Source organism: Vipera ursinii (assembly GCF_947247035.1).
Source record: "Vipera ursinii genome assembly, chromosome: 1".
Classification (NCBI taxonomy): domain Eukaryota; kingdom Metazoa; phylum Chordata; class Lepidosauria; order Squamata; family Viperidae; genus Vipera; species Vipera ursinii.
In genome coordinates this window covers 179,829,501-179,848,686 of record NC_139512.1, presented here as the reverse complement: position 1 = coordinate 179,848,686, position 19,186 = coordinate 179,829,501, and the positions used below count along the sequence as shown (strand labels likewise).

The following is a 19,186-nucleotide window of genomic DNA, read 5'->3' as shown; positions in this document are numbered from 1 at the left end:
AAATATAATGAAAAGAAATAAAAGGGGGGAATGTTTATTGTTTCCAAATCGATTTTCTAACTTGTTAGAAAACCAGATACTAGTTTTGTAGACTTTACAAGTAAAACTGTATGATATTTGTATCCATATCTGTAGTTTTGATAGTAATAAATCCCACCCGAAATGAACTTTGCCAAAAGGGAATATATTTCATTAAAAAAGTCTACAGTACTTGGTCACATTCCATAGCCTTTCTGACATAGCAGCAATCCAATATTTGCAATCTATTTTTGAACAGAAAAATCCCTTATAGTATATGCAATATAGAATTAACTTTTGAGTAAAGTTTTTATAGGGAAAATGTGTTTTTCAAAATTACTAGCATTGCTTTTACTGCAATTTTAATATATTTATATTATGTTTTCACTGGCTGATTTGTTTTATTTTATTCTATTATTTAAAGTTTAATTGCTATTTCTGTTATTTTGATTTTGCACATCTTCTTGGATACTTTTAGTTAATATATGTGTGTGTGTGTGCGCGCGTAAATTTTAGATTGCTAACAAAGAATTAAAGGGAGACTGATATGCATTTCAAATTTATTTCTTTTCATCAGTCAGCCATACCCTTCTGAGATTCGAACCTGGGCTGATTGCACATTAGGCAGTTGTTTTAACCTCTAGGCCACAAGCTCTATCTCACTTTGTTAGCTGAGAAGCAAGGGAGATATGTGTTAAATGCTTGTTAACTATTTAGATTACCTTGCTAGGCCCCAAACATGGGACAAATCTTTATTTCCTGTTTCGGCCTAACTGAAGGCCATCCACAAATAAGTTTGAAATGCATATCAGTCTCCCTTTAATTCTTTGTTAGCAATCTAAAATTTACACAAATATAATTATATTAGATATTAGATACAGCCAGTAAAAAAAGGGCTGCCATGTACATACACATGACCTCCCTGGTATGGAAGTACAAAGTCACATGTTACAGGCAGTCCTTGACTTACAATCATTCATTAAGAAACTGTTTAAGTTATAATGGCACTGAATAGTGGTTACAAATAGAATTCCCTTCTCAACTGGCACTTCTTGCACACCCTCATTGAACCACATCACTTAGCAATGGAAATTCCAGTCTCATTTGATGTTGTAAGTTTAGGACTACCCATACAACTACTTCCAGGAAGGATATGCATTATGCACCGCCTAGAGTAACTCTTGATGGGGAGATAAATTTAATAAATAAAAAAGTAATATTCAATATGAAGAGTTTTAGATTATTCTTACCAGTTGTGTTGATGAAATTAGTACCTTCCTGAAAATATTTCCAGTCTTCCCCAACCACTTTCATATACCACTGATTCCTATTTTCACATAACTGTATTGAGAATTGTGGTGCTATGACAGACTTATGGAACTTAGATGTCCAAACACTGAATGTATCCCGTTACCATTTTGTCTGCTAAGGAAGTGGATTTAGGACCAGCTGTATATTCTAAAGTGAATCCAATCTCCTCACAGGAAATACAACTGTTAGAACAATCCTATACATCAAGCATCTAAACTTCAATATTCAGAACAGGAACAAACACAATACCAAAAATGAAAAATTAAATCTTTGTCAATTTCCCATGAAATAGAATCAGCCAGGATTCAAGACTCAGTCAAAATAATATGAAATTTCTTCATCATTTAACTTATAGTTTATTATAATTTCATAAATCATAGTACCTTATCTCTTTAAAACTACTGTTATATATTTTTTTTACATTTTATAACTACAAAAAGAAAAGAGTGTACTTTATGAGTTATACTCTGTTATATTGATAGGTTGGACTATTATTTACAATAAATAATAATAAATTAAGTAGCTACTGGCTCTATTTTGGATTGAAACCTTAAATATTAAAATAGTATTAGATTTGTAGTGGTTGTTTTATGCATGAGATGGCATTAAAACGATAAATATTCTAGTGCCTGTAGTAAACATGGAAATGTAAGCTTTGAAATTACACATTACATTTTGGAATTAGTAAACAAGAGTGACATGGCAGATGAGTTTTAAGCATATTTTAATTTTGGTTTAAGTTAGAGGGAGCAAGATATTGATTTATTTTTAAATGCATATACATGAGCCTCTGGCTGTTTCATATATAAAACAAAACATTAAAACACTTAATTAAAGTACTTTAAACATTAAAATATTGATGTAATGTCTACTTACTACTTACTAAATTTGCCCAAAACCCAGTGCAGATAAATATGATTTTAAGTATTCCAAAAACTAACAGAGATATTTAATTTATATTTAAATGATCTATCTCACAGCAATGACTCTTTTATAGAAATCTGCATTGGAGAATTAAAAATTAAAAGATGACAAGGAGGAGGAGGAGCAGCAGGAGCAGGAGGAGATGTTTGTCTGATAGACTATATCTAGGCACAACAATTCCACCCACTGTTCAAATATGGAACTGATAATATTGAAACTAAAGTGCCAAAATGCATCTAAATACAAAAAGTATTAGATTCAGCTTAGTATTCTCTAATATTATTTGGGGGGAAACAAGGACATGCTGTGCACAGTGACATTACAATTTGCAATAAAACAAAAGCTTCAGTAGGTAACAAACCTTTCTTCTCTTCACAGCCTGTGTCAGACTTCAAGGTATGACTGCTGCTGTGTAAGGAATCTTTTGAATCTTCATTTTCATCCAAAACTCCAGCAAAGCTGATCTTCCTCTCATACCTGTGTCGATCCATCTCAGGGTCCAAACGCAACCTGCAACTCTCCAGATCCTATAATATTATATAAACATAAAAGTGTATGAAGAGCAAGTGCATAAATAAAACAGGCTTTCAAGTTTTCTTCTGAAGCAAGAAGAGTTCAAACTGAGAGGGAAATGTAAATGTTGTATTAATTTTATCCTACTGTTTTGCAATGAGCCCAAGAAAGGAGTAGACTGTATTGGAAATAATTGACTTATAACTGGTTTCTGTATGCTGCTCTTATAATTCTATTATAAATATTGTCAGGGGAAGGTGCTCTAAAGATTAAATAGAAATAGCCAACAACAAAAAACCAATTTGTTCTCAGTGATTTTCATGCTGGAATAAACATTACCAAGTAGGGTCCAAAACTTTTGCCAATATTACAAAAACAGCGTTACATCATTGTGGCACAAGCTTTGCCTCTTTTTTATGAGCATGAGATATTCAGAAAGCACACTGAAATAGGCAGAGCTTCTAGAGCAACAGTAAGAAGCTGCTTTTATATTTTGCCTGTCACTACTTGCTTCCCCTCTATGTATCTAAACTAAACTCAGAATGTCAAGAATGGTTGGACTAAATTGCCATCCATCCATCCTGAGAAATCTTTTTTCTTTCAAGACCTATGACTAAACCTCTGGCCATTTTGGAAAGCATATTTTTACTCTATCTCATCAATATATTCTTTAGCTACACATTTGGTTTTTGATTTCCTGCCCTACTGAGACCTTCCTCTACTTCTGCAACTTTATTCTTTTACATTCCAGATCCATCCCTTCCTCTCACTTACCACAAGTGGTTCAGTACGTGGCCTGGGCATGTAGGGAAAGGTCTCTCGAAGAAAAGTGGTGATCTCTAGAAGAAGCTGACATGCTGCCATCTTCAATGCAAAAGGACAACAACATCTGGTGGGATTTACTGTACCTAAAAAAGAAAATATACATATGTTCTGTTACAAAAAAAGAGCAGCAAAGAAAAAAAGATCATTCTAAAAAAACGGACACCACCAGACATAATACATAATGCAAACTGTGTATGGAACAATATGTTGTATGATTATGCTATTGGGGGGGAGATGTCACAGTCACATTTAGCTACAGTATTGTTTCATATTCACTGTTTTTTATGATACCTACAACAGCACCACTGCAATGATCTTATAGATATAATTCCTATGAATGAAATCTCCCTAGGAATTCTTTACTTCATAATTCAGATCTGTTTTTAGAAATGACACACTCTTATACTATTGTTCCATTATTTCCCCCTTTAACCAATGCACTCTCCAAAGATTCAGTCTGAGTGGAATAATAGTGTGTTTTAATTGGTGGCAGATTAATCCTAACTTTCCCCTGCTGCTCTCTATATTGTTAATTCTGCTACATGAAAGAAAAACAGCAACTGTTGTTTGTTTGAAAAATTGTAGGGGAAAAAGCATGAGAAGCTACATGTCATATTTAGTTTTTGCCTTGATACACACTTGATACAATTACAGAATATTTCTTTGAAGAACTGATTAAACAATAGCAAAACGTCAGTCAATTTAGATGAAAGAGAAAGACTTCATCATACTTTGATTATTGTAATGTATTTATGTACGTTTGCCATATTATTATATCAGCTATTGCTAAAGCAAGAGCCCTGCCATTCTGTAATCCAGTTCACCCACACTCCATAGTCTTCATTGCTTAGAGCCATTTCATTCTACATTTGATAGAATACCACATGATGAACGATATTAATATTTGAAAGGATATGTACTAAAAGTGTTGAAGGATCATAGCTTCCCTCACACATGCATGCTGTATTCATCCTCATGTTCTGCAGCATGCTTACAACAGCATCATAGCCATGAAAGCATTATAATTGATCACATATGATTTGTCCAGGCCTATTTGCTACTCTTTCCAAAGAAATAAATTGAGCTGAGGCCTGATCTATATTTCTTTCCACCTTTTCTTTCTTCATCATTAATGGTGTCAGTTGTCTTCTCTAAAAGCTAGACTATAGAAGAAGGAATTTAAGCAAATCCCAGTGTACTCTCAAATTCCAACGAAATTTCAGATACACAACTTGATAACAAAGGGATCAAGAAGATGAAAGTTGCACAATTGAAAACATAATCTAAATCCTTTCCTGTAAAGCTTTCAACTGGAGTATAGGAATGACTTGCACTAGGTGCTGGACTTCTCTTGGATTGAAAGAGTAAATTGAGACCATCAGTATGTGTTAGGTGAGTTTTTTTACAAATCTGATGGGCTGTTCTTCCTGGTTTTAGGAGCTCTATGATTTCTCTCTACATCTAAATTCAATGTGTCAACCCAAATATTACAGAAGCCCCAAAGGAAAATAGAACCAAAATAGAATTCATTACCAAATTGCTTCTCACTAATGTATACAGTTGCTAGATGAAAACACTTCTCTAGAAAATAGATTAAGGAGTAGAGAAGAGGAAAGGCTGGAGTACAGAGTATCAGGATTAGTTTAGCTGATTAGTTGCACATATCTGTATTTCGTACTATTATTTTCTCAATAAATGCACTTTTACATTGTAATTATTATGTTCACTTTATTATTCACTGTAAATAGTTTCACCTTAGAAAAATAATAAATGGAAGTAACCATAGTAGGTTTCACCAAATTTGCTAATTTCAAGTTTGAAACCATGAATTGAGAGGGAGGGAATTGCAAATTCTTCATATCTCATCTAGAGAGTACAGAGTTTAGTTTCTTCAACTTTCTCTCAGAATCATCCTAGAAATGTATAAGAAACTAGGACAAGCTATAATTCATCTAGTGGTGGGATTCAGCCAGTTCACACCACTTTGGCAGAACCGGTAGCTAATTTCTTGTTGCCCAGGCCCAGAATGGGCTTATGGAAGCAGCATCCACACAGAGAACCAGTTGTTCACATATTTGATTCCCACTACTGAATTCATCCTAGATAAAATATGTACTAAAACTGTTATTAAGTAATTAATAAGTCTAACTGTGTGCCACATTGCTTTATAAGAAGTGCAACAGGACAAGATGACAATGTATATCTTAATAGCAACTGAGTCAATTCTCTATTCCCTTTAATTATCAAAATAAATTTATGAAATGTTACAGAACTTCTGAATGAGAGTTAAAATACAGTCACTGAGGTGTTACATATTGGAGTCCCATTCCTCTCTGATTTACAAATTCTTCTTTCTCTAATTCCTTCACTGAAAAGCAGACTATCCTAATCCTGTTAACTCTATTCTGCAGCAAGGTATAAAGATATGTCCTTATACATGTACATTTTTATTTATTTATTTAGCCACACAATTAGCAGAATAATTCTAGAGTCCACTGACCGAGATAAAAAGGTTCAGGCTCTTTATGAGCTGGTTAAGAACCAATATATTGCCAGGCCTTAGTAACTGAAATGAGACGCCCACAATATGTTCTATCCAAATTTAGATGGATTAGATGTCCTTAGACACTTATATTTATATTTATAAATTACCTATATAAATTTATACTAATCCAACAAAATTACAAGAAACTCTAATGGATAGCATGCTTAGAGGGGAAGAAAAACAACATTAAAAATACACAGAAATATAAATCAATGTATTACAGTAGACAAACTGTAGACAAACATGTAGATGGTATTTTGAAACATTTTGTTCTGTTAGATTGACCTACATTTTGTTGACACATGTTAACATACAGTCTTCTTGCCATTTAAAATAATGGTGTGATACTAATTGCTATATTGCATAATATTAAGGCATAGATTAACCTCATGATCTGCAGATGTGTTTGTCTACAACTCCCATGGTTACCAATCAAGATAGCCAATTGATTCTTTACTAAGGAATGTGGTAGCTCACAAGGTTGGAATATTGGGCTGTCAATTGGCAGCCCTGTGTTCGAGACCCATGAGCTCCCATTTCATGCTCCAACTCTGCAAGTAGATAAATGGGTACCACTTTGGTGGGCAACTTCACAGGGATGCAAAAGGAGCCCCCTGCTGGGTGTGCCCCAAGTAATGGGGATGTCCCCAGCAAATCTTTTCACCATGAAAGCACTTTGGTGCTTCTGACATAGAAGTATTAGTAACTTCTTATTGTGAGTTCTGAATGTGGCAGTCCCCCATTTTGAAGTGTAGATGGTTGGGAAGGGTTTTTCTAGAATTAATTTACCATAAAAAAAATTTTTAAAAACTTTCACCGATGAATATTTGACCTCTAATTTAAAACTTTTCATTTAGCCTGCTTTCTAGTTTTCCATTTAACAGATGGGAACCATCTGAAAGAACCCTTCTTTTCACTAACTCACTGGAGTCAGAGGACACTAGGATGGCTAGCAGAAGCATAAGTCATGTACAGCACTTTTTTAAAAAAAAACCTGAAACCCTCACAAACCTGGGGCATATTTAAGGCAAACATTTAAGGGAGAAAATGGGTAGTTTAAGGCTTTGTGAAATCTCACCTCTACACAATTTGGATTAATATAATCTAACCCATATATTTCTACACTGAGCTGCCTTTAAGGATCATCCAAAACTTGAAACTGGTTTAGTATGCTATGGCTCATGGAGTAATGGGCACTCCAAGATTTATTACGTAACACTTCCATTCCGAAAATTGTGCTGGGAGCCACTCAGTTTCCAGGTGCAATTCAAATGCTGTGATCACCTTTAAAATCTCACATAAGACCTGGTTATTTCTAAGACCATCAGAAGTAAATTTGTTAGTCTGGTAAGACTCCTAATGTAAGTCCCCCCCACCCCCCATAGCAGTGCCTTCTTCATGGTGATGCTTCTCTTTCGGAAAATCTTGTCCTCATATATACAAAATACCTCCTCCCTAATGAGTTTTTATAAAGAAGTAAAAATTTGATACCAGTAGAGACTATTTGGGGGATGTTAGAATTACACTATTGTAATTTATATTTTATTACTACTGTTTTAAATCTTTAGGTTTGGCTGTGTACACTGCTCTGAGCACAGAATTTTTAAAAATAAATTTAAAAACCAATAATGGATCATATTGGAAACTGAAATTTCAGGTCTGCATTCTCAGTCCCCAGTAAACAGTCAGTTCAGATTCAAGTAGATGTTTACTCTATCTGAGTTATAAGTTTACCTTGGTATTACTGAGCTACTGGAAGGAATAATTGGATGTGGATGAGAAGATGAACCAAACTAGGTCCACAAGATCCTGCAGGTGGCTAAATTTTTATTTATATAAAAGATAGCACATCTGATTATTTCTCTCTCCTCTCATTTTTAATGCATCTACTACTACATAATGCATTAGAGCTAGATTCAGATAGTCGAAGAAGGAAAAAAGAGAAAATGTGGTGAAACACTGGGTGGAAAGGGAACCAAAAAAAAGAAAAGAAATATTTTTTAAAAAGAAAAAAAAGAATAAGTGTTCCTAAAGGAGAGGTTCTTACAAGTGGGGGTTCTTGTAGTAAAGGGAGTCTCCTTACTGTCATCTAAAAAGTCTTCTTCCTCATCCTCCTTTCTTAGCCTCCTCTTGGTCTCCTCATCATAAATAAGGCCCAGCAGATTGGCCGGACTCTCACTCTCACAATGGCAAAGTTCGTTGAGACGGACTCCAATTGCCTGCCAAAAGTATGAATTAACAAAGGGTCATAAAGTTTTCTTAAAGGAGAAAATCTCAACTGTAATGTTGAAGTTTCCAGATAAAAACCTCTTTTGCATCCATGTTGATTATATTATGTCATAAAAAAAGATCTGAGAAAAATACCACATCAAAGTAGAGCTTTTATGTAATAATTTACAACATTTAAAGTACTTCAACATCTAGCAACCTGTTGTAATCCTTTCTTTTTTATATATAAAAATATTTATTAAAATTTACAGATCCAAACATAAAAAAACTAATACTAATTAAGAAAGATATAAAAAGTAAAGAGAAAAATAAAAAATGCAAGGGAGAAAAAAAGAAAAATATGAAGAAACGACACACACACATATATATATAAACAATTTCAGAAACTTATCACCTCTGATACAGCAATATAAGATCTCTTCCAATATCTCATCTCTTACCTATAAACAATTTTTAAAGCTTTGTCACTCAGTTGTAATCAGCAACAGTCTGTTAAGAGTTAAACCAAATTTTTATTCCTTAGCTTTTAACACATAACTTATTACTTTTTCTGAAAACACAGTAGTTCTCTTTTTTCCACATCTTATCTATAAACAAATGTTTAATGCCTCCTCATTCAAGAATAATCCTTTAAAAGCTACCAGTAACAAAATATATATTTTATCCCTGATCAGATCATCCAACTTTGTATTCCTTCCCTTTGAATCTTGATCTGTAGTTTCTGTCCTTTCATTTTCTCTTTGTCTCTTCTCAGAAATTCCTTTGTAAGTGTAACACATCTCTTTTGTAAATCTACAATAAGTATCTGAATCTGGTTTTTATTTGTGCATTCCTTTTAATTAAGACATCAGCTGCCTATCAAGTGGATTTGAGCATTTTTTTAAATTCCATTTATATCCCGCCCTTCTCCGAAGACTCAGGGCGGCTTACAAGCTTAGCAGTAGCCTTCATTCTATGCATATGCCTGCTTATTAGGGCTTTCACACACATCCCCAAGCAGCATTATTACAAAGTCAGCTTATTGCCCCCAACAATCTGGGTCCTCATTTTACCTACCTCGGAAGGATGGAAGGCTGAGTCAACCTTGAGCCTGGTGGGACTCGAACCTGCACTAATTGCAGGCAGCTGGTGTTACTTAAGGAGGCATTAGCCCACTGCTCCACCAAGGCTCTTTGAATATCATCTCCTCTTAATCAATAGAAAAAGAGTTTGGGACATTGTTTCTCTACATGGTAATAGTTCTGAGGATTGTTTATGCTGAGTATTGGAAAGAAAAGGGGACACCAACTGAATGGATTTAAAAATGGACTGAACTGGCAGAAATGGTGAAATTAACTGCATTGATTAGAGACAATAGATTAGATAAGTTTATAAGAGACTGGAAGCCATTTGTGGACTTTCTGCATGTTAAATACAATAACAGATGCTTACAGAGGGCTTTGAAGATTAGTTTTACTTTTGGGGTTACCTGTTGACTACTTTTTTTAATATAATGAACATATATATTGGGTCAATTTGAATGATAGATAAATAGATTTCCACATCAGGGACATCTTTTTATGTAATATAGTATTTTTATTAAATATAGATGGGAATGTTTATAATTATTTGTAGACCAGTTATATAAAGGGAGGAGAATGTATCAGATATTTTCAATATATTTTTCATCATTTAGCCAGGACGTTTTGTTTAATGTCAGTGTAAGTGATATGTTTGCTATTTTTTTATTTCATTCACATGTTTTTATTGTTAGTGTTTGAAAATGTTAGTTTGCTTTTTCTTTTTTCTTTATTTTATGCATTAATTTTCAAAATAAAATTTGCAAAAGAAGAAAAAAAAATAAGTCCTTGCTTAGAACTTTTTTCACCAGGATTGAAGGGAATGCACCCAGTATAATGAAATTTGCCTTTCTGAAGATTTCTGCCAGAGCTTTAAAACCTGCCAAAGATTGCTATATTATGGTCTCCTTGCAGGGAGTCACCATATGGAGTACTTGTGGGCAATCTCAGGTCTTCTTCTTTATCTGGAAACAGATTCTGAGGAGTTGATCCATTTCCTGGCTCCTTGTTCCACTGCGGTCATTAGCTTATTCTCAATAGAGCTACCGGTATTTTAAGTCTGCCACTGCATCCTTGGAAGTCCACACTTTTCTGTAATTCTTTCCACAGCCCTGTATATTGGATAAATGTTACTATCCCCAATGAAAAATGGCTTGCCTAAGGCAAAAGCAATGGCCAAACCTTTGTATTGCATTTTTAATTAACTCTGATCAGTGGGGGTTTTTTGACAACAACTTGTAAATCGATGAATACCTTACTAAATAAAACAGAAAATTGAGCTTGTTTCATTGCTGTGGAGAGGGAGTAAAAGCAAAAACATTTAGAACCACAAAACCAGCCCTGAACTAATCTTGTTTCTTTTTAATAGTAGAAAAATCTGGAAAAGAATCAGAGCCACTGCTTTTAACTGAACACTAAATTATTGCAGTAACCTTGTTCAGACTACCTAAAATGTGTGTCTAACAAAACTACATTAAGATAGATTAGTATAAATCAGAAAGCCCATGGATTATTCAGAACAGAACTTAGATGGTGTTGAAGAAAATGAGGAAGATGAGAGGAAGGATTGAAACTTACTTCCCCCCACTGGTAGAAGAGCTTGGCTGCATTCCACTGTAACTTCTGGTTTCGTTTATTCCCCACGATTGGAGAACGCCCACGAGAAAGGCCTTTCTTAGTAATATTCACATGATGCCCCTTCATCCATTCTGGCCAGTTGCCCCGATTGCAGCGGTGCACAAAGCGAGCACATTCCAAGAAAAGGGCTGCCCTTGCCACCACTGGTGCCTCCTAAAATGCATTACCAGAATGTCCTTAAGAAGATGAAAACTAGCAAGCTGAAAAAAAGGGCCAAAGACTCAGGGGGTCAAGTTTCAATTTTTTAAAATAAAAAATGTACAATGCTGTTTCAAGCCAATGTAAATGAAGCAAATATCATAGATGACTTGGGCCTCAGGCTTTTTATCAGTTGACGAGGCAGGCTCTTCTGGTACTTGAGGAATGCTTCAACATTTTTTGATATGAAGCACACAATAATGGCTTCATGTAAACTGAAAAAGACAATGTGTAATGTGACCAGACTTTTTCAAGAAAAAAAATTCTAAAACAATAATTAGCATCCCAAGAGATACTAAAGGGTAGGATACTCAAAATATACTAAAATTTTTACACTATTTTTACACAAAATATAAATGAGATTGCTAAAAAATAAATCAAGGAAGAGAGTAAAAATAAATAAATTCTTCAAATTTTAATACATATGGTTGTAAGAAACATGAGTTTCTATAAAAATGATAATTTCATAACCTATTTCTAAGTCATCTAAACTTTTTGTAGGGATTTAGCTCTAATAAGTGTAGTACTTCAGACTCAACACTGGGCTACCACTTCCTTGATAATGAAATATCAGTTCATTCCAATGTAATACCAGTTCATGATTTGTCAGTACAACAAAAGCTACTTTGGTCACTCTCCCCTCCCTTCTTCTATTACAGAGGGACTAACCTGTCTGCTGAAAGTTAATTTGTAATATCTCATGCCTGCATTTATTTATTAATTAAAGATAACAACAAAATTAATTTGTATTTTCATACATATGTATATACATTTTTGTACATACTTTTCAAAACATATACATTTTCAAATAATACTTCAATTATAATTAGCTTTGGAACATTATTTCCATCACTATGCACATTTCAGTATGACTTTTTGTTCCTGTTCATAAAGCAAAAACAAAAAAGAAAAATGTTGGTATTAACATATCACACATTCTATTTTTGTATAGTTCTGGAAAATACAAAAAAGGTAACTTCGGATTAAATTGTAAATTGAAGAATTTTTCTCCAATCTCTATAATCCATAGAGGTATTTTTTTTCAAAATTTGCACAAATTGAATTTGCAAGTAAAATTTATATTAGCAAATGATGGAGCACAGTTCAAACTATGGCTCAGACAAGGTAATACATGATTACACAGCACACATAGGGAGAAGAGGGATCTAGGGTTTATTCACACCACACCAAACAATCACATTATCCAATTTCATACATGTACAGTACTCATTGTGCTGCAGCTTTTTGTTACTTAATCCAAATAACATGATGCCGGATTTGTCTGCTTTCATACATATATTCAACTGATCCCTGAATTTTTATGTAGCTATTACCAAGTGGGAATCAATATTCTTTAATTAATACATGAACTAACATTGTAAATAATCATTACATTTCTTTTTTTCACTAGGCTTCCCTGATTGACATAAGAATTTTCTTCTTGCCTCCAAAAAAGCTGATTCCCTTCCCCCAGAGAAAGTGTTCTTGTTTCATGTTAACTAATTTCATTGGAGCAAACAAGGTCAAACATAAAAGTTCCTTTTCTCTTATATCTCCTTAGCTGCTGTAAGACTGAAAGTGAGTTTAATGTTTATATTTTTATAAATATAAAATTAATTATTATTTTACTCTTCTATCATGTTATGTAACAGAAGAGGCCATTATATCTACAATTCTGTGTTGAGTCAGCCCATATTAGCTCACCAATCAAATCTGCAACTATCAATGTACTGTATATACTTGAGTATAAGCCGACTCGAGTATAAGCCGAGACCCCTAATTTTACCCCCAAAAACTGGAAAAAGTTATTGACTCGAGTATAAGCCGAGGCTGGGAAATGCAGCAGCTGGAGGCTGGATCCCCCTAAAGACGTCTCTGCTGAGATGAGAGAACGGGGTGGCAAGCCGCCGAGAGAATGGGGCGGTGGAGTGCTCTGCCGAGAGAATGGGGCAGCTTGCTGTTCTCTCGGTGCAGCACGGCAGAGGCTGGATCTCGCGAAAGAAGTCTCCGCTGAGCGAGAGAATGAGGCGTCTCAGCGCCCATTTTCTCGGCGAAGACTTCTTTCGGGGGATGCAGCCTCTGCCGCCCCTTTCTCTCAGCTGCCAGGGCAGCTGAGAGAAGGGGGCGGCAGAGGCTGGATCCCCCGAAAGAAGCCTTTGCCGAGAAAATGGGCGCTGAGACGAGAGAATGAGGCGTCTCAGCGCCCATTTTCTCGGCGAAGACTTCTTTCGAGGGATGCAGCCTCTGCCGCCCCTTTCTCTCAGCTGCCCGGGCAGCTGAGAGAAGGGGGTGACAGAGGCTGCATCCCCCGAAAGAAGTCTTCGCCGAGAAAATGGGTGGCAAGCTTCCACCGCCCCATTCTCTCAGCGGAGGCTTGCAGAGGTGGCGGCGGAGCTGCGCGCAGCTCTCCAAACCGCCGCAGCCCGTTTGGAGAGCTGCTGCCTTCGTCCATGTTTGATGAAAGCAGCAGCTCTCCAAACTGGGGGGTGGAAGTTCTTTTTTTTGTTCACTGGAGTATAAGCCGAAGTGGATTTTTCAGCCCAAAAAGTGGGCTGAAAAATTCGGCTTATACTCAAGTATATACGGTATATGCATTTAAAAGTTTAAGTAATGTGGAATTTTAAAATTAAATGGAGAAAATGAATCTGAACTCTGAATGCAAATCTATCTCCCACAGATCCAAAGTGGACTGTGAGGGAGTCATGTCTGCTTTTTCTAACAAATGCGAGATAGGCAGCTCTGTTCAGTTGAACATAATTTTGATTGGAATGCTTGGCTGGTCTCTATAGCTCTAAAGGGGTTAATTGCTTGGCAACATCAGCCCTTGGACCTTTATTGTAAGATCTATTTCAGTTACATCTAATGCCTCAAGCCTTATCTCAACCAAGGAGCCATGATATAGCTTTCTGTTGGGTCAACTTCATATGAAACAAATGTTATCCACATTGCACTTAGAGTCAACATGCTGAATCTCAGAGCAGTATGCAAAGGCATTGCAGTAGCTTACCTTATGCCCAGAGCAATCTGAAGAAGCAGCAAGAGAAAGATGAAGATGTTTGACAGAATGGATAAGGATGAATTCACACCACAGAGAAACACATCACAAATGAAGAGAAATGAATTAGCCACAAGATGCATAGCTGAAAAGAACCATAAGTTACCACTTTCATTGTCCACAGAAACAAAGCAACACATGGCTGCAAAATTCAAAATAAGATGCACATTTTCCTCATAATTTGTTTATATAGCTGCATATTTGTACGATGTAGCTTAAAGATGGTGAAAACAATAACAACAAAAATCACCATTTTCTTTGACAGCTTCATATAGTGGCAAAAGGATTCTGAATAATGAATTCAACACATAGATCAAAGAATAGAGAAAAACTTCAGAATTTGGGGAGGGGAAGGAGAGTTGATTGTCATTAGTTAAGATTAACTTGCAATTCATGCTTCAGAATATACAAATTTATATAGTTCCTGAGAGAATTGCAGCATTCATTGGAGTTAATGAGAATCAGCTCAGAATGAAACAAGCAGTGTTCTGGGTGGATGTAGGTATCCCATAGAAACTCAAGGACTTGGACTTTGGGAAACAGATCATGTTAACTCCCTATGTAACATGTTCCCTTGAAAACCTAAAGCCAGAGGGTCTGAATTCCAACTGCTGGCATTTCCTATGTATATGCCCAAGAAGTCAGAAGGATGTGGAACGTCTTATTCTGTATTGCAGAAAGAAAGGACAAACATCACGTGATCAGGAATACCAATATCCCAGAAGTGATGGGAACTCCTGTTGTTCATAGCGATTTCACTTAAGCACTAGCCCTCTACAGATGTCAATTGTATATACAAGGGGAGGGATTAGACATGCGGGTACTTGATCTCATCCTGCCCCTCACACATAATTGCTGTTACTTCTTCATAGACTGGGTAGTTGCACCAATGAGGCTCCTATTGATATATATCCTCCTAGGCTTTGAAAAACAAGGTTCTAAATCACAAAAAAGTGTTCTCTAAGAAAAATATTAAGTAATTAGAAATGTGGGTTTTTCATACTAGGAGACTTGCAGAGGGTTTCCTTGGTTTCTTCTGGAAACTCTTCTATAGATAATGGGCCTTTTTTCATGGCTCTCCACATGTAGAAGACAACATGAAATTAAGGTCGAGAAAGAGGGAGGGAGGAAAGTCTAGTTGTGTCCTCAAATGAAGGGATTGAAACACAAATGTCCATCTATTACAAGTGTGTCAAAGATGGATGCTATGAAGGCTGCATGAAAATGGCCTGTGCACCTGCACAATCTCTGGAGCTTCTGAAAATTGCATGAGAACATGCATGCATGCTTTTGTGTCGTTTTCAGAGATTGCACAGGTCCCCTTCAAGAACAAAGGCCTCATTTGACCCAGAGGCACCTCAAGTAGGCCGCAGAGGCCTGTCAACAGAAAGAGAACACTACCTGAAGATAAGTGGTTTGCAGCAAATCCTGTGGAGCACTGAGTCACAGGAACAATTGTGACTCATGTGCCTCAGGGAGATTGCTCAAGGCTCTTGTGCCTCAGGGAGATGTTTGTTTGTTTGTTTATTATCCTGTCTTTAGATTTTTCTAAACAACTCAAGATATGGTACAAACCTAATACTCCTACCTCCTCCTCTTTTCCCCAAACAATCATCCTGTGAGGTGGGTTGGGCTGAGAGACAGTGAATGCCCAAGGTCACCCAGCTGGCTTTCATGCCTAAAGTGGGACTAGAATTCACCGTATCACCGTTTCTAGTCTGGGCCTTAACCCCAGACAAAACTGGCTCCCAGAGGCAATAGTGGTGTTAGACCTCAACTTCAGGCCCAGCCTCCATGCTGCTATTTAGGATTGCCTGGATGGGAGGGGGGAAGGGGTTGTGACATGCCAGCATGTCTATATTACTACTCTATATTACAGCATCCTTTACACTACTTACTGTAATGTCTTGAGATGTGAGACTACTGATACAATTACACAGAAGGCAATAAAAGCATAGTCAGGAGGAATGAGGGTAGCAAAAGAGAAAATTCATACCTTATTTTTTTCAGTAATACTTTTTTCTTCCCAAATGAACTAAATCTAACTACTTTCTAATAGAACTTGAGAAATAAGTCAAAAAGTATCTCTGAGGAACTACTGACATGAGGATGCTAGTGATTGGGAATATGTATACATAGGTAGAATTACTTACAAAAATATATCATGCAACTCCAAAGGTTCTAAACATCAAAATAAATGGCAATCAGTGTAAAATCAGCAATTGGTGAGGAGTATTAATGGTGGATGAGATGAGACAAAAGCAAAAAGTAACTTGCACAATGATACTTTGGATCCCAATCTATGCGGGAGATGAATTATTTAGTCCTTGGATCCACAAATCTCAGGCTATAAATAATTCCTAAAGCAGAATACAGTGAAGACTTCCTAAAATTGCTATCCCTTTACCTCCCAGAGAATAACTTGAGACTCATAGCTATGGTTTGTGCTAATTATTGATATCAACTGAACTCTGTGGAATTACTGTAACCGGAGTTATAAATGACATAACTGTATAAGAGGCTTAGTAAGTGGAGTTGTGACAAGTGTAGCTTGAATAAGAAAAGAATTGTTTTCATTAGGCATAGCATAAATCCAAATGAAATCAAAGACATAATTACAGATGGATAAAAAATAATTTGTCATTGTGCTTAGCATTAGTATTCCCCTCTTTTTCTAGTTTTCTCTCTCCCAGCAGTTACCACATTTCAGCACAAACCAGAGTCTTCAATATTACAAACAGAACCCATAAATAAGTGCATAAGTACTTACAAGATCAAGAGCAGCTGCAAGGATAGAAGCATCAGGGATTGTTCCTGGTTCACAGCAGTTTAAGAGAAATTGAAACCGCTTCATGCCTTGCCGAATGGCTCCCAAATTCACCACATTCTTGGATTTGTTCCCCTCTTGGCTGGAAGCCAGATGATCTTCATAAGTCTGACAACCTTAAAAGAAAATCAAAAAGGGAGGGCAGGAGAGGGGGGAAAGAGAAAGCCCCCACCAATGTTTAAACATTCATTGAATCTACTGACAATTCTGAAGCAAATGTCTCCTATTGATCTGCCCTGTCCTCGAGCATCAACTGTGACAGAATGAGAGAGGCATATACTCAAAGTATCTATGACTGCAACAAACTCTGTGAAGTCTTTAGGACATGTTTCATATCACCTAGCTCCAGAGAAAATGGGTAAGATTTATGCAAGAGTGGATTGGATCAAAGTTCAACACAGTGTGTATAGATACTGATTTTAAAACTTTCCATAAATGAATTATGCTTAGTCTACCCTTGGGACAGGGAATGAGAGAAGCACTGCTAAATTTGCAGGAAGTTCACAGGTTGTCAAGAAGAGGTATGGGGATGTTTCAAAGAAATTGCACATTGAGATCAGGAGTCAGCTTGAAACCTGAGCCCATATTCTATGGATTTATGAATGGTCATGATTATGTCACTTTTGAAGATAACCTAGATTGCATGACTGGTATTAAAATGAGGAATGACATGTACCAAACTTAAGATCCTTAATGGAAAAACAGAAGACATGTGTAATTAATAAATATTTCTGGATGGCACAACCATAACTGATTGATTATTATAACAAAGAAATGACCCCTGCATCATTTCATGCTTAAGAAAATAGTTTCACTTTGTGTAAAACTTTGCATTTATTAAATTCAACATTTTTAACCAGTCAGAATATTTTAAAACAGAAAGATCAATCTTAGGAAGCATGAGGGAATAAGACAAGGTCACAACAAACTATCACACATATAAAAAAGAAAAGAAAAAATATTAACAAAAGCTAAGAGCCTTGGTGGAGCAGTGGGCTAATGCCTCCTTAAGTAACACCAGCTGCCTGCAATTAGTGCAGGTTCGCATCCCACCAGGCTCAAAGTTGACTCAGCCTTCCATCCTTCCGAGGTAGGTAAAATGAGGACCCAGATTGTTGGGGGCAATTAAGCTGACTTTGTAATAATGCCGCTTGGGGTGTGTGTGTGTGTGTGTGAAAGCCCTAATAAGCAGGCATATACATAGAATGAAGGCTACTGCTAAGTTTGTAAGCCGCCCTGAGTCTTCGGAGAAGGGCGGGATATAAATGGAATTAAAAAAATAATAATATCTATGTTTAGTTATGAATTTGTAATAAATTTGCAATCTATAAAAAGAACTCAACTTGGGTAAACCTTGTTTTCTATGTTGTTTCCTGCATAACTGATTCAAAGAGTCATAAAACTGGAAGAGGCAATCTTCCTGTTCAATGCAGGAATCAAAATGTAGACTTTTGGTTTTGTGCCCATAGCGCATGGCCTCACAAAAGCGGACCTCCGCTCTCCACGGCTAGTTCGTCCTGCCAGGAGGACCCTAGATGGGTCCAAAGTCATCCCGAAGAGGTGACCATGAAGGAGGGGTGCCCCATTGATCACGAAGTGACAGCAATCACTTCGTTTGATCTGGGGAATCCCTCTGAACCCAAGAGGAGAAAGGCTAGTGTGAGATCAGCGTTTAGCTCAAGCTACTTGCAGCCCCAAAGCATGAACCTGCACATCGATGAACAGCGTATTTGGAATTGGTGAGACTACTGATCTTCTTTCTTCTATGTACTAATTGAATCCTTGCAAAAGATTCCCAAAGCAAGAAAACCTCCAGAAGTGAAGAGAGGGGACTATATCCCCATTCCCTTACCGATGGAAGCAGCAAATTAATATTAAGGAGGAAAGTGATATACTAAAATCTGATTTAAAATACTACAGTCTGGATAAATCTAGGAATTAAAACACTGTCAAGATTATACCCTAAATAATCTTTGATGAAATTATGAAAATATATAACAAAAATAACTTTTTGATTGAAAAACAAACTGAAAAAAGAAATAACT

At 36.3% G+C, this 19,186-nt stretch overlaps 1 protein-coding gene across 1 annotated transcript in view; it reads right to left on the bottom strand.

Moving 5' to 3' along the window:
- The window catches only part of UNC80 (unc-80 homolog, NALCN channel complex subunit), a gene marked incomplete at its 5' end in the record, with an annotated part of 192,180 nt that overhangs the window by 108,679 nt on the left and 64,315 nt on the right, over nt 1–19,186 (bottom strand). The window contains 5 exons of the mRNA XM_083369438.1: nt 2,615–2,780; nt 3,541–3,674; nt 8,220–8,355; nt 11,002–11,214; nt 17,085–17,257. Coding sequence (XP_083225564.1) covers nt 2,615–2,780; nt 3,541–3,674; nt 8,220–8,355; nt 11,002–11,214; nt 17,085–17,257 — 822 coding nt within the window. The remainder of the gene's footprint in view (nt 1–2,614; nt 2,781–3,540; nt 3,675–8,219; nt 8,356–11,001; nt 11,215–17,084; nt 17,258–19,186) is intronic.